General features: G+C 48.6%; 1 protein-coding gene across 3 annotated transcripts in view; it reads left to right on the top strand.

Moving 5' to 3' along the window:
* Positions 1–15,628, top strand: part of ARHGDIB (Rho GDP dissociation inhibitor beta) — a 44,798-nt gene extending 29,170 nt beyond the window's left edge. Inside the window, exons 1-6 of one of the 3 annotated variants that reach the window (XM_058023594.1) lie at positions 6,997–7,267; positions 10,583–10,771; positions 11,334–11,417; positions 12,274–12,350; positions 13,956–14,019; positions 14,965–15,628. In XM_058023594.1, the coding sequence (XP_057879577.1) occupies positions 10,594–10,771; positions 11,334–11,417; positions 12,274–12,350; positions 13,956–14,019; positions 14,965–15,164 (603 nt within the window). In that variant the 5' untranslated portion in view covers positions 6,997–7,267; positions 10,583–10,593 and the 3' untranslated portion in view covers positions 15,165–15,628. Of the gene's footprint in view, positions 1–6,996; positions 7,268–10,460; positions 10,484–10,582; positions 10,772–11,333; positions 11,418–12,273; positions 12,351–13,955; positions 14,020–14,964 lie in introns of those variants that run through there. The other 2 variants (XM_058023595.1, XM_058023593.1) reach the window with 2 other exon arrangements.
* The last annotated feature ends 423 nt before the right edge of the window (positions 15,629–16,051 follow it).

Genomic DNA, 16,051 nt, shown 5'->3' with positions numbered 1-16,051 from the left:
CAATAGGAATGACTTTGTTAGATTGTTTTATAAAGCATCCTTTCTTTCTTATTTTCACTCTACCCACAATTAAAATATCTGCTTTTTTCATTTATAAGATTATTTTTCTCCTGAATTACATGTACAAGCTCAACATTAATATATTGAACAAAAACTTCGCATTTTTCCCTTTTTTATCAAGCCCAGGTAGTTAATGTGGTTATCTATGTGACTGCTATAAATCACAGTTTGTGATTGCCCTTAAAAAAATCACAGTTTCCATAGTATTGTCTCAAGACCCTTATTCAGATTTTTCTTTTCTCATAATTGATTCCTTCTGTGTGAATTACATGCCATGTACCTGTGAACAGTGATTAAATGGTAGACTAGCACTCTCCAAAATCACTCATTGAAATAAACAGAGAAGTAATACTGCCTTGTTAAAAAAAAAAAAAGGTGTGTTTTTATTTAAATAGAAATCAGAAAATCAGATTGCTCCAGAGCTTTGTTCAGTTTAAAACAGTGTAGCAAATGATTCAGTGTCACTGGGCTAAGAAGCAGAAACTGTACACAAGTCAGCTCCAGATGTCTCCTTTCCTGACAGCTCTTTTTCTCATCTTTTTTTTTTTCTTCTTCTTTTTGAATGATTGATTCTTTCTCCTTGGAAACCAGCAGCCCAATAAAGGAAGGCTTTTTCCTAAACATTTTGTTAAAATGTTTCTTTCTTCTTCTTAAGGGGGCACATATCTTCCCATGGCTTTCACACCACGCAAGAGGCATTCTTCCTTCCTCCTCCTCCACATAAAAGCACTGCTGTGCAATCTCATTCAGTTCAGCCCTTTGCCACCATTATTATGATTTTCTTCATGTAGCAGTTGAGGCTTTCAGAAAGAAATGATTGCTTCTGGGGAGCATCTCACACTCTCCTTGGGAACATTTGACTAATGGGCAGAGGAGGCAGCTCTTCTGCTCCATTATCTTGTCTCTTGGGGTGCTGCTCACCTCCCAGACACATGGATGCTAAATGCTGTAGCTGCCATGTGATAGCAGATCCCTGGTGGATGTAACTGTGGAAGAGAAAAACCTAGGGGATCAAAATCTGAATAAATTAAAAAAAATATTTTCTCCTTTTATTGCTTAGGTGTACTGCTAATACAAAGCCTTCTGTTTTCCCCTCAGGATCTTGCACAACTGCAGAGCTTAATGTTGCAATGTTTGTTTGTTTGTTCATTTGGTTTTGTTTTTGATGGCCTTTCATTGTCAGATTCCAGCCTTTTTTTTTTTAATTTAGATCCTCTACACTCTTGTTTCCCACTGGAGGCACACACTTACAAATTGCTTTGAAGCTTCTTATTGGGAGGCTGCTAAGGATATTTCTGTGCCAAGGACCTGGAGTTGCAGTTTGCTTTCTGGTCCAGTCAAGCATCATAAACACAGCATAGAAGAAGTGAATTGTTTTGTAGTCACCATTGCATGTGGGGCATGCACATGTTGCACAAAGGATGTTCTGACAGTTTTATATCCATGAAGATTTATTTGTGGGACACTGACAGCTGATAGTGTACTTCATGTCTTGGAATGCTGAAAGTTATTTCTAGAAAAAAAAAAGAAAATAAAGAAAAAGAAGGGAGAGAAAAAGGGGAAATTTCCCCCACTGGCCAGCTGTGAAGGGCAATGATGGGGTCCCATAGGAACAATCTCCTCTGAGGGCTCTCTCTGATGCTGCAGATGATGACAGTGAAAGTGACCAGTAGGATGACTTCTTTCCATGCTTTCCCTTGGTACAATTTCCATCAAGACCCACTTAAAACTTCTATGGTTTATTTCTGGGTCTATTTCTGTTGGATCTGGGAGGAGAACGTTCATCATGTACAAATGTTGCACATTCATTTCTTGTTAATCTTATGTGAATATACAAAACTGGATAATATTTACTGAGAATTTCAATAGCCACTGGCTCTTCTGTTGAACACCACATTTGTTTTTCTCCTTTATGTACTGAAGTCTGCAACATAAAAGAAAAAGAAGGAGTGGGAGGAACAGCAATTCTCACAGCAGTTCTTGCACGAGAATCCACCATAATAACACTGTGGGGGTTTGTGGAGGCAGGGCCGTGAGAGCAATAATATGTGAACAGCACAAGTGCAATAAAGGAAAAACATTGCCACAGAGAGGCTGGTAATTATTGTCTTGTGGCTTTGAGAAATGCTATATAGCTGCAAGCAGCATGCCCTGAGCTACAGGGTATATAAGGCACCTAAGAGCTAGCCAGAGGCTGGACACAACCTGACTAGAAGCCATAAATTCTGGCATGCAATCAAGTTCCTTGTTGAGAGTACTGTTAACACAGGAATGTCAGGGCGCAGCTGGCAAGGGAGATTTCCCAAGGTCAGCAGAGGAGGAGAGGATGCCACAGCTCTCCTAATTTAGTCCCAGCTTCAGCTCTGGCTGTTTCAGAAGAAAGTCACAACACAGGGAGGAATGCTTGAATAAATAACTCCTAACACCCTGCTTGGTGATCAGCTTAGAACTGAGATTTGATTACACTTGCTGAGATTTGACCTTACATAACCACCTGTTTTCTGAGAGGCCCTAAAATAATCCAGTCCCCTTTTAAATCCAGCTCTGGTGGGTGACTTCTCTAGGACACCTTCACCTGCAGAACACTGACTTCTGCCATGGCACCAAGTGAGGGATGGAGAGCAAAAGCTGCTTTCCTGCATGCCAGGCTCTGGAGAGCAGGGGATGCAGAGAAGACACCCCTGCTCCCCCATGACAGGGACCATCATCTTCCTTCACCAACGCCTGTGCTCTCATTCACCCCCTCCCACCAACTTAGCTCTCCCTCTCTGTCCTCACTGAGCTGCTCTGCCCATCCTCAGCCTTCCTCAGGCTAGACTCTGAAGGAAACTGGCTCACTTTTGCCCCTACCCTCTGATCCCCCACAAAATCCTTTTCCTTCCTCTGTCTTCCTGTTTCCCTTGCTTCCTCAGGGGATTGTGAAGTGACATGTGAAGTCTTTGCACACCTTCAGGCTTGTGACAGGGGTTATGGGATTAGCACTTTAACAAGCCTGAAAGCTGCTTAGACAAGTATTAAACTCCAATCTCTCCATCTTTCAAAGAAATCACTGCTGGAGGAGCTGAAGAGGTGGAACACACACTCATGTCTCCAGGGGTCAGCTCTTCCTCCAGCTGAGAGCCCTCAAGTCCAGTGTCTAGGGTGTTTGAAAGGATTCTCATGCGACTTGGGGTTGGAAGACTGAGTTAAACCCTTACCAGAGGCTTTGTGCTGGCACCCCAAAGTGCCTTCTCTCTCCTTGCCCTCCATGCTGGCTCCCCTGCCTGACATTTTATCTAGCCTCCATCCCTTCCTTGCCTTCCCACCCCAAGGGCTGCACACTCCTTTGCAGCACTTTAGAAGGGGTGAGTAGCACCAGGGAAGAAGAAATTAGGCACCACCTCTCCTAGGCACATCAGGATCAACCTTACAATGCTGACTTCTAAATGCTGACTTCTAAATGCTGACTTCAATGCTGACTTCTTCTTGCTCTAAAGTCCTGGGGCAACTTGTGCCTGTGTTTTATTCAGAGATGAAGAATTCATGCTTCATTGGCTGTATCACCCTGTTTATCCCACTTAACTGAGAGTCAGAGAAGGCAGTGCTGGGATTACCAGAGTTGGGTGGTACCTTGTGGTGCAGCGAATGCTCCCCACAAGGCAGGGAAAGCTCCTGTCTGAGCTCCTGGACCTGTCACCTTGCCCGGTTCCATCCCCTTGTGACTGCCTCGGGAGCAGATTACCTCCTCCATCCCTGCAGGGAAGGGATCTTTGCCTGCAGAGAGGGACACCATCTGGGGACACCATCTGGGGACACCATCTAGGGGGCACCCATGGCCAGAGCTGACACTTACCTTGCTGCACCTGCTGATGTGAACTTGCTGAACTGTGAGATCGTCTTCCCAGCATGTCACCTGTACCCTTCCTGGGGCTGTAGAAAGCTTGAGGAGGAGGCAAAACTCATGACAGTGACAGCATTCAGCAATATTATTCACTAGACAGAAATCGTAGTTAGTAACTGTGTACTGAGTTCAGTGAAAATACAAATTAGTAGTTCCAAAAAAATCGTTTTACAAGAGCAGCATTAAAGGTATTACTCTGTTGAGACTCTTAAAATTTCAAACATGGATTCCCTACCTGGACTGAAACTTATTTTTATTTTTCCCCTCTGAGCTTCCAGCCTGGTAAATTTCAACTCCAAATTAGACAGTTTTTGAATTTACAAGTAGGTGAAAATAAGAGATTCTAACAGGTAAAATTTTACTGGATTAGTCACTTTTAAAGGTCATAAAGTAGCTCTGTTCCTCAAATGCAGTGAGCAACCTGTTCCACAGAAGATGGAGATGACATTAAGCAGCACAAAGCTGCAATGCACCACCACTGCAAAAAGTTCAAATCTAGAAATACTGGATACCTAATGGCAGCAATCCAAATTCAAAAAAGAAAAAAATGCCTGATTTTTTTAAATCTTACTGTTTTTAAAAAAGTCAATGTTTATTGTTTCCAATAGGGTGCTACAGACATATATGACTATTGGGAGTACAGGCTGTGTAATTGAAGGATATGCATTTAAAATTTTGCATAAACTTTTTGAAATAAACTTAGACACTAGAGGTTGATCACACCTATTATTGTGTTGTATTAATTGTGCAATCAGTTGTTATCAATGGGGTAAAACTAAATAAGACCTAATCACAATATTTTAAGTAAAAAAATATTATTTTCCAGCTAAGAACACATTTGAAATTTTAGCATGTTTTTTGCAATAAAACAGGTACACTTTAGGAGTTGTCCCTGCCTCCTTCTGTCACAGACAAAAGAACTGGCTGGGGTTGGGCAATGTCTGCCAAGAGATGATCTTCATGGCATGGCATTAGTTTGTCACAGATTAAATACTCAGTGGCAGAGATTTGCTGTCAGTGATGTCCTGCTCCATTGTGGTTCAAACCTTTCCTTCCTTCCAGCAGAGCAGTGACGTGGTTCCCCAGCAGGATGCTGGGTATGCTGACCCAAAGGATCGTGCCTGGCTTCTAGGTTCCCATCTGCTTGGCATGGTGTGATTCCAATGCCTACAGCTCCTTCTCACACTGCTTGTGAACAGGAAGAGGAGGAACAGAGCAATTACATGATGTCCCCATGATTACATGCTGACTAATTTCTAATTTAGGAGTAAAATCTGTTTCCCCTGCATGCTAGGCAGATGAAGCCATGTAGGTTGAGTGCACATACATATGGCGGCACAGAGCTACACATCCCTATACCTTTATGCATATTTGTGGATGAACTGATCTTAATTTATGCTCACATGTGTTTAGAAACAGCATGTAAATAGCTACACAAAGGCACGTGCACTCTGGTGTTTAACTAAAAAGAAGCCCACAAAAGAGACCAAGCTAATTTCAACTGTTCTTCAGCAAGAATGATTGCAATAACACTACTTACAGTTGCACTGTACACAGTGGCTAAAACCAAGGGAATTTCAAACCAAGCATGAGTGAACAGGAACCTCAACCCACACCTCCTCCCAGCTAAACTGTGTTCAGTTTCTAAACTGAAATCAGAGACTTAGCAAAGAAACCAAGATGAGAAACTGCTGTACAAGACACAGGGGCTTCCTCAAATCTTTCCACAGTAAACACATCCAACTCTTCACAGCTTTGCCAGGCCAGGACTGCTTACGTGAACAATATGAGCTGCCATAAAGTGGCACTGAAGTTGAAAGAATTTGCTCTGTTCTTTCCTCATCCTCATCCCCATCCCACTCAGCCACTGGTGCTGGCATAAAGGTTTAGTCCCATTTGTCCATTATAAACAAGTATGGGGAAACCTATCTGGGTTGAAAACTCACCAATGTATACTCACACATTTGCTTACATCTCACACATTTGCTTACATGTTTTTTCCCTGGTACCACTTGAACTCATCTAACTACTGCATTCAAGTCAGGTCCCATGTGCTGGCCTAAGGGAAGGGTTAGTGTAGCAGTGAAAAGGAATGGCAGAGAATAAAATAATTTTTCTTGATGGTGAAACTAATTAATGGAAGCTTGAAATGTTTCTGAGGTTATAGCCCCTCATAAATGGGAATCCATTGTCAGACAGATATATGCTCTGTTTTTGCCTTGAAATTCATGAGGCAAGGATCGTTGTGCTGCCCATAACCTAAATGAAAGAAATATCTGGCTGGAAAAATCAATCCCCCCTGTTCTGCGATCTGTTAATCCCCGAAGAAGATCCCTTTCCCTCAGTTGTTTGCAACCTTTAAAATTTGTGTACAATAAACACTTTTAATGGATATGTGGATCTGGGGCAGTGAATGTAAGCCCATTGGCAATAGATATGCTTTGCTTATTTTGCTGCTGTAAATGCATTAAGAGCAGTGTATCAGTCATGGCAGGCCCAGCTTTGTTGTTTGCAAACCAATGATCTAATTTGTGGTGCACTAAGGACGATGTACATGAGGGATTTATGCGACTGATGAACTAAGTGGGCACTCCATGAGGGGCAAAGAAAGAGGAAATCTGCTGATATTTCACAAAGTAAGGGGTGTAAAATCTTTCTGATCATTTAAGCAACCCTGGGAAATGAGAGCTTTTTCTTCCTGAGGTAGCTGATCTTGGAAACTGCTTCTGTGAGAAGGGCTGGGAGTTGGGAACAATAAGCTGATTAAGTGCAGCAGGTTGCAGGAAAAATGAGGTTCATAAGAACCTCCATTTCCAACACTGCTTATCTTCCCACGTACGCAGGAATACACAACCCGATTCTCCGCATATTTTAATCGGTATAAATCAGCGCCACTTTTTGAAATCGACCACAATTACAGCAGGAAAATAAACAAAATAAAAGCCTGGGGAGGAAAACAAAGCCCTCACCCCCTCGCTCCCGGGCACAGCAGCCCGAAGCGGCGCACGGCGAGCACTCCCGCGTCCCCGGCCGGGCTCGGCTCCGCAGACAAAGCCCTGCGCACCTCTGCGCAAAAGGAGCGGGCGCAGACAAAGCGGGGCAGGCGGCGGAGCGCCGCAGCATGCGGGGCCGCCAGGGCTTCCTCTGCTGCGGGTGGGCTGCTGCTGCCGCCGCTCTTGGTTTGTTTTTTTTTTTTCGCTGCGTGTGAGTGTTATTTTTTTTTTTTTTTTTCTCTCTTCACCAACTTCCTTCCTGCTCCAACTGCCAGAGCTCGGGGCTGAGCGCTGACAGCAGAGGAGGACCCCGGCCGCAGGCGCCGCTCCGCCGGTGAGTGCGAGGGGCGGGCGGGGGCAGGGGCACGGACGGCGCGGCCCCGGCTCGCTCCCCGCGCTGCTCCGCGCCCCCGCTCCGGGGCTGGCGCCGGTGCCCGCTCCTGCCCGGGGCGGCGGCAGAGCCCTGCCCGACCTGACCCGACCCGAGCGGGAAGCCAGGCTCCGCGCTGCCATGGGGCCGGGCAAGGAAGGGAAGGGCCCCGCGGTCCCGGGCCGTGTCCGGCGCTCCCCGGGCAATGGGCTCCCCTCTGCACCCCGGGGCTTGGGATGGGGAGGCCGGGGCTGGGGGCGCTGCTGAGTCCGGTGCGCTTCTCCCCCATCGCGGAAAATTACTTCCTCCCTGCTAAACCCGCTTCCTGGAGATTAGCCCTCGGCCAGGGGGTGGTTTGGAGAAGTGATGAGCAGACGGAGGGCAAGTGAAATGCTGTCCCTCTGACAGCCCTTTTTGTGCCCCGTGGAGGCACGGGGGGTGAGGAGGTGCCCACCCTCCGCCTTGTGACTGCCCCTCCTGCTGCAGGTGCGAGGGCAGCTGTCTGTCCGCGGCACTGGCTGAGCCCAGCTGCGGGACTCTCGCACCTCCCGCCAAGGCGTGATTCCGTCTTTGCCTGCTGCAGCCATCTCTCGCTGCCAGGGACCCCTAGCCCTGCCCTTGCCCCCTCCCTGCTGTTTCACGGGTGCTGCCAGGCCTCAGGGGTGCAGGTGACGCAGGACCGTGGGCTGGAGCTGCAGAAAGGCAAGAAAAATGTAGCAGGGCAAGACACCAGGCACACAGATTTCTCCTCGCATATAACAGTGTAGGGTTAATTTTCTCAATTTAGTGAGGCTCTTGGTCTGAATGGGGGTTCCGTATTAGGCTGGGCAGTGGCACAGAAACTCAGGAACCCCGACAGCAACATGGTGTCTCTGGTGCCTGAGCTCAGGCATGTGTCTCAGCTTGCAGAGGGCACCAGCAAGTAGAGGCAGGAGCTGCTGAGACGAGAGCTTTCCTCTTGGTCACCGCCTGCCTTGGCGTTTGGCAGGAAGGCAACGTCAGGTCCATGGCTTGGGGAAAAATGCCAGAACTTGGTCTGATCGGTGCCATCCTGAGGCGCCTGTGAGCCAGCAGTTGTTCATCCCAGACAGTCTGGCTGGTCCTGTTCCCTGCAGGATCTTGCTGTTGGCATGGCAGATTGTCTGTGCACCTTTCTGGGAGGTTCAGAACCTAAAAGCATTCCCCCTCAAGTGAGCCACCCCCGGGGGCTGGCAGGGACAGTCTCTGTGGCATGTGTGGTGCAAAGGGAAGGTCTGAGTGATGAGGAGGAGCCAGTCCAGTCTGACTCTGCCTTTTCTCTGCATGAGATGCCTCTTTCCATCCCCTGTGATAAACTACAGGAGGTGGGCATGGGAGGATGGGGGCGGGCAGGCGCCTGAGCTCTGTGCTCGTGCTGGTGGCAGATGCAGCCTGGTGTTGTGGAGAGCTCGGGTCAGTGCTCAGAGGTGCAGCTGGAGCCCAAGTGGGAGGCAAGGCTTGGCACTGGCTGTCATGGCTAACCACAGCCTCCTCCCATGCTGAATGTGGAATGGCACTGAGGGGATTGAGGAGCTCTCTAAGGTGACTCTGCTGGGGCCACAGAGTGCTGGGGCATGTGTAATTGCTGCTTTAGGGAGGGAGGTTTTGGTTTCCTATCTCGTGAACTCAAGGGCCTTTCCTATGGTATTTGGGTATTTCACACTCCTAGGTCTGGGCATGAACTGAGCCAGGGTTATTCAGCTGCTGGGACCTGTTTTTTTTCCCTGTTTGTTTGGGTTGAGATTCCCTTTTATTTCCCATGTGCCCATTCTGTACTAGTTCCTCATTCACCACAGAATTGCAAAGTTGTCTTGCAATGGCCATTTCCAATTAAAATACCTGACTGAATCTTCTTGTTTGTGTGCTGGTCAGTTCTTTTCTGTCCCTTTGCAACGTGCCAATGTACCACTCCTTGATTATTTTTCTTCCCTACACTGGAATTGCTCTGAGAGGTCTGCATACTACTCAGAGTTGCCTGGTACCACTTGATGATTCACCTTAAACAGATGTTTTTTCCTTTTTTATTCTTTTTTGTGTGTGTTTCTTTTCTGTTTTAATAAATGAAAAAACTAATGCATTAGCTCCCAGTTTAACTTTTGGGAGCAGGGGCAAATGTTAAGGCCACAAAGCTGCAGAGAAGGACAAATGATTTGTTTGGAAAATTGCAAATAAGGAAGCAAAAGGGCACTTTTTAGTAGGGACAGTCTCAAAGAAGCCTGAGTGGAAGTGAACTGAATGATCTGTGTAGCTTGACCAAATCCTTTTGCTGCCAAAGACCAAGGAATGGCTTGCCCATGTGTGACAGCTGTACCAGGGCACTGCTCTGTTTTTCAGCCTTTCTCCCAGGAGTGGGAAGGTGGCTGGGACCATATGGCTGCCTCCTGGAGGCAGACACAGCGCTGCTTACCTCTCCTGCCTGCCTCCTGTTCCCCATCCCATGCTCTGCCCCTTGGATGCTATTTCCCTGCTCTGGCTCCATTTGGGCTGCCAGCCCAGCAGGTTCGCTGCCCGTGTGCCATTCAGGACCAGCCTTGCTGACTGCGGCTCAGCTCTCTTGCCTCTCTCTCCCTCCGAGGGCACCGCTGGAGCAGCACGGCTGTGCCTGCTCCTCTGGGCTCCCATCCTGCTCCCTGCTCAGTGGGAAGGGCTCCTGCTGGGTGCCTGGAGCGAGCTGTTCGTGGGAGCGCAGGCAATGCCAGCCGATAGACTTTGCTGCCCGCTTCCTTGAGAGCTTCAGCTGACTTGCTAATCTAAGAAAGTGGCTGTCAGATATTCGACTTTATTGTGAAATGTGGCTTTTAACCCGTTATGAGAGGGTGAAGGAAACATCTGTCCTAGGCTTTATTCGTGTTTCTCTGCGCTCCGGCGTGTGGCAGTGGCTCTTTGTGCGAGCCCTGTACGATGGTTTGTAATTGCAGGGTTGCCGGCCACAACTGTGCTGCAGAGTGGCTGTAAATCACTCTGGCTTCAGCCTCGGCTCCCGCACCTCCTCCCTGGGAGCGAATAATGGTGTAGGTCTGCGAGTGCGCGTGGAGCCTGCAGGGAGAGGAGCGGGGGTAGGGGCGATCGTGTTGGAGCCAGAATATCAGCACAGCAGTGTCTGGGTTGCAGCCGATCGCCGTCGCCATTTGCCTGTAGGAATCCCGCTGCCTTGGGCGCTGGGTGGGTGCCTGCCTGTCAGGGCACTGAGCCGCACTGTGAGTGCCCCCATACTCCCAATCCACAGCAATCTCTCTGACTGCCCCCTCCTCTGTCACCCAGACCAAGCCACCATGACTGAGAAGACGCAAGAGCCTCATGTGGAGGATGATGATGATGAGCTGGATGGGAAACTCAACTACAAACCTCCTCCCCAGAAAACACTGCAGGAGCTGCAGGAGTTGGACAAGGATGATGAAAGCCTGGCTAAGTACAAGAAGTCCCTGCTGGGAGATGGACCTGTGGTAGTAGGTAGGCTGGGGCACACTGGCAGGGAGGGACTGGGGAAATGTACTGCAGCAGTGTGCTGTTGCTTCAGAGAAGAGGAATCCTGTTTGCCCAGGGACATGCACTGCTTGTGCTGGAGGACTGGGGATGGGCAGCTGGAAAGTTGCACATAAAGGAAGCACAGAAGATGCTCAGAGTGTTAGGAGTTAGGAGGATTACTGGGGAGTGCTGGCATCAGAAAAGAACTTGTGGTGGGAGGTGTGTGGGTCTCAGAGGACTTTTGGGGGTTTTGAAGGGGTCAGCCTATGCTGAAAGGTGGTCTTGTTGCTCAGAATGATCCTAAGAAGGAAATTTTCTGTGGTGGAAAGGCCACCTCTAGGTATTGTGATGGAGGCCAGAGGGATCCACGTGGCAGGACTGGGAAGACATGTGGTCCTGTTGTGCTAAGGAAGCCTGGCATTACTGGGTGTTTCATGAAATGCAGTTTCTGTGTGGCAAGGCATCCCTGTTTCTTCAGTGTCATTCCCCTCTGATTGCATCTAATTTTGCAAGCTGACAGCTTCCCCCTGACTCTTCCTACCTGCAGACCCAACAGCTCCCAATGTGGTGGTCACCCGACTCACTCTGGTCTGTGACTCTGCTCCAGGACCCATCACCATGGACCTTACAGGTAGGCACAGGCTCTGCCCTTGGTCACAGAGGGGAACAAACAAAGGCCCTGGCATGCTCCAAGTCAAAAGAGAGTTTGTCCTTGGGATGCTACAGTGGGTTTTAGAGGAGCTCTGAAGTCATCTTAGTCTTGTTTCTTATTTTAAGGTATACACATATAAATAAAAAAGAAGCAGATGTAACAGAGGAAAATATTGAGGTATTTTCCTTCATCTAGACTGCTGTAGGAGCTCCTGGGTTTCTCTTGCCATCTCTGCTTGCTTCCTTTCAATGACACTTCATGAGCACAGGGGATGTGCATGCATTTGGGTAGCAGGCTGTATTGAAACTTCAGAATCGAGCAATACTGCAGTTCCGGCTCCTGGGGCCATGGGGAGAGAGCCTTATAAGGGCTTTTCTGCAGAGAGAGGAAGCTGGGCCTGGAGAGGCAGAGAGGCTTCCTGTTCACCCAAAACCACCCAAAACCCCTGCGGGGCCCAGGCAGCCTTCCAAGCTGGGCAGGAGCTGTGGAACCAAGCTCTCACCAAGCCAGGCTGGGCATGGATGGAGCATACACACACTGCTGCATCTGCTCTGCAACAAGCCTGTGCATAGACGTCTTTGTGTACATGTTCTCAGACCTGTGTGTGCTCAGGCATTTTCTTCTGTGGGCACAGATACATACGAGCACCCAGGAATTTCTGTGTGTTTGGTCACACAACTCAATCTCACAAGGATGTCTGCATGCTCATTTTACAGGTGTCATCCTTTGAAGGGATGCTCACCTCTGGCAGCAACCCCACTCCCATCTTCCCCCCTGTGCCTGGTCTCTCCTTGCTGAGACATCTCTAGCTAACACCTTGATTCTCTTCTTGCAGGCGACCTCGAAGCACTCAAGAAAGAGACCTTCGTATTAAAGGAAGGGGTGGAATACAGAGTTAAGATCCACTTCAGAGTGAGTTGTTTTCCTTCCAGTTGCTTCTCATCAGTTGCTAAGGCTGGTCAGTGGCAGTCTGTCAGATAACCAGAGCCAGACAGAATGCCTGCCCAAAAGCTGAACACTTGCAAAGCTCCCCTATCTTCAGATGTTGTTCTACCCAACAAGGGATGAGGTATTTCCAGGAAATAATTTCTGCTTGCTCATCCCTTGGAGGAAGTTGGTTTTTGTTTGCTCACACTGATAAATGAGTGGTTGAAAAGCCAGATGGGTAGTTTTGGCTGGGTTTGGTTTTGCTTTTTAGCCACTGGAAAATCTTTACTCCACACTAAGTGGAAATTAACAGGGGAGAGAAGAGAAGAGAAGAGAAGAGAAGAGAAGAGAAGAGAAGAGAAGAGAAGAGAAGAGAAGAGAAGAGAAGAGAAGAGAAGAGAAGAGAAGAGAAGAGAAGAGAAGAGAAGAGAAGAGAAGAGGAGAAGAGGAAGAGAATGGCTATTCATGAAGTACTGATTCAGTCAGTGATACTGGGCTTCATGTACACATTAAGAAGATGTAATATTGTAGCACTTGGCTGAAGATGCCTGAATTCTTCAGGTTGTGATATACCTAAATGGGCTTATTTCACCCTCACTCCCATCAATCAGTGTGTCAGCCATTTCTTCTGTTTACAGCTGAAAATGGAGCTTGGCCACGCTGCAGTGTGGCATCCAGCACTGAACTGATCATCTCTGCAAGTGCTTACTTCAAAGCTGGGCTTGGAAGAGAAGGCAAAAAGGGAAGAAATAGAATTCTCCTGAGACAGATGAGGGAAGGTGTTAATACTGTGGGCTCTGTAGGGCAGATTTCCCTTTTTCTTTGAGGCTTGCTGTCTCAGAGATGAATGCCCCCCAATGCTCTCCCCTGAGACACCTCCAGCTCTCTTTTGTGCTGTGAAATATTTCCATCTGTATCTGTGCCTTGTTGACTGGAGACACCTGAAGCCAGACAGGTTATTCTAATTTCGTCCCTCAGTTCCATGGCTGGTAAGGGCTGGTACTGTGGGAATTCTACCCTGGAATGTAAAAGAATCTGTCCATGTTGTTTTCAGATTGAGTAGTGTGCACTGTGGGAAGGCAGTGTATGCTGGAGGGGAGGAGCAGCACTGGATACATCCAAGCTATCCATGGGAGATTTGAGTAAAGATTTATGAAAACTGTCCCTGTCTTTTGAGAAGAAAGTTGCCAGCTCCCCATGGAGCTTAGAGAGCACCTGGGGGCTGCCCACCCATTGGGGCTGAAGGGATGACTCTAGTTACCCATGAATGGTTTCCAGTATGAAAATTATTAAACAGGAACTCCCTGCTTCACTTTTCTTTGTCCTCATCAGCATGTCTTGAGACCCTTACTGGTGTGCTCCAGTCAGCTTCAAAGCTGGGCAAAGGACAGGGAAGTACAGGAGCTGCACAGAGGATGCTAAAGGTCTCCAGGTACCTATGGAGAAGTTGTTTAGGGACCTGTTCAATGTGCCCTGTGCTGAGGGTCCCTTCTGTTGGGAGCCAAGATGGGTATTGTCCTTCAGGAGGGGGAAAATCATCAGGTACAGAACCAAAGCTCCTCTCCTGACACTTCTGGTTCCTTCCTGCAGGTAAACAGGGACATTGTGTCGGGACTGAAATACGTGCAGCACACCTACCGGACAGGGGTGAAGGGTGAGTAAGAGCCCTGCATGCCCTGCACAGCACTGCTCCTGCCTCTGTGTCCCTCCTCTGGAACAAGTGTTCTGCAGCTCTGGGCTGGGGCAGAGGCCCCCTTGCTCCCAAGTCCCACCCTGTGCTAACACTCAGGAGGTGGCTTCTCAGCAGAGTGCCTGCTTCACCCAGGACAGTGGTTCCTTGTTCTGTGCACACTCAGTGTGAGCCAGCTCTGGGCTCTGTATGCTACACCCCTGTCTGCAGCAGCAAAGTCCACAGAGACTCTGCTTGGACAGTGCTTGCCACAGGTTGCCTCTCCATACAGAGCTCTTCTCCTCCCCTCCACCCCCTGTGCAGTTGTTCAGCCTGTGTGGAGCTTCCCACCCTCTGAAAGCTCTTCAGAAGCCTTTGGTAAAATTCGGACCTTCTCTGTGAAACTTCCCATTGTGTGCAGGACCCTGCATTTGCCCCTGGGTTCTCCTCAGTGCTGCTGGGCTTGGACAAGGCAGAGGAAAGCCCCATTTTGCACACACACACACCCCACATGCCTTTTTGTGCAACCACCTCTGAGGCTTCAGCATCCTGTTCAGCACACATTGCTGGTGTCTTCTCACCAGTAGAGAGAAGTAGTGGGAAATCAAGGTAGATCTTGAGCCATATGCTGGGTGTACTCACAGCCAGAATGTTCAGCTTTCTCCCAAATTTCTCTCAAACCAGGACAAGTACATGCATGTGAGAGTGCACAAACTGAGTTGCCTGATCACCTGCCCATCCATCTGTGTTATCCTTCCAGCTGTCCTTATGCTTCACTAACCCACTTTTCCCCCTGATTTTGCTCTCCTTTGCTGACATGGGCTGTTCCTTTCTCCCCCATCTCCTTTCTGCTCTTTTGCTCATGGCTTGCTCTCTCCCTCATCATTCCCCATGTGAGGGGCTTATTCCCTGTGGATTGTTTTCTCCTAGTGGACAAAGCCACGTTCATGGTTGGCAGCTACGGGCCACGGCCAGAGGAGTACGAGTTCCTGACGCCCGTTGAGGAGGCTCCCAAGGGTATGCTGGCTCGAGGCACCTACCACAACAAATCCTTCTTCACGGATGATGACAAGCACGACCATCTCACCTGGGAGTGGAACCTGTCCATCAAGAAGGAATGGACAGAATGAGTTCACCCAGTTTGCCTTCCCCCTTCCCGTCCCCTTGCCTCCTGCACCAGTCTCCAGGCCTTCGCTGCTTCTTCTGATACACTGAGAACAACCCAGCCACCACCCCATCATGACCATAATGGGTTAAATTGCGAAAACACCTCCCTCCCTCTCCCCCAGTACTTCCTCGTGTTGTCCCCATCTCTCCCATACCAACTCCAGTCCTGGAAGTGCCTTTTCGAGGAAACAAGATCACCTGGCAGGGGTGGACTGGTCCCTGGAAAATCCCTCTCTTGAGTTACACTTGCCATGTGCTCTGACTCATTGTAAAGGGTTACTTACCTCCCGTGATTGTCTCCTGGTCTGTGTCTGGTGCCCTACCCTGTTAAAATCCATCCTTGTGCAGGCAAAGCCAGTCAGGGGGAATGCAGCTAGATGCCGTAACAAGACTTCAGTGTCTGAGAATAAAACCAGTTTCTTTCTTCTTTTCTGCATGAGTGTCACATTCTTTTCTAGAGCATGTTTCTCAGTGATGTGTGTGTGGAGAATGCAGTATAGGAAGGCTTAAGAGCATATTTCAGCAGGGAAATAGCCCTCCTCCTTCAAAGCAGCAGCCTTACACTATAAGCAAATTATTTCAGAACAGTTTCCTTCAGGGATTTCATTAATTCTTTGAAGCCAAAGTCTGGCTGTGATGGGGGTAGCCACCAGGGGTGGACAGCCCCCACCTCTCATCCCAGATGGCTGCTGAATGAGCCAGGGAGCTGTAACATACCCTTCTCATGTTTAGCACTTACCCTAGCAGCTGTTCCCCGGAGCTAATGCAAGAGTTGCACGTCCTCGTGGCCAGCTTGCTGGCCAAGCACAAGGGAACATATCTTCTGGGATCCAGCACCTGGAGGGGGCTG

Source organism: Melospiza georgiana, chromosome 4 (assembly GCF_028018845.1).
Source record: "Melospiza georgiana isolate bMelGeo1 chromosome 4, bMelGeo1.pri, whole genome shotgun sequence".
NCBI classification, from domain to species: domain Eukaryota; kingdom Metazoa; phylum Chordata; class Aves; order Passeriformes; family Passerellidae; genus Melospiza; species Melospiza georgiana.
This window is presented reverse-complemented; position numbering and strand designations above follow the sequence as displayed.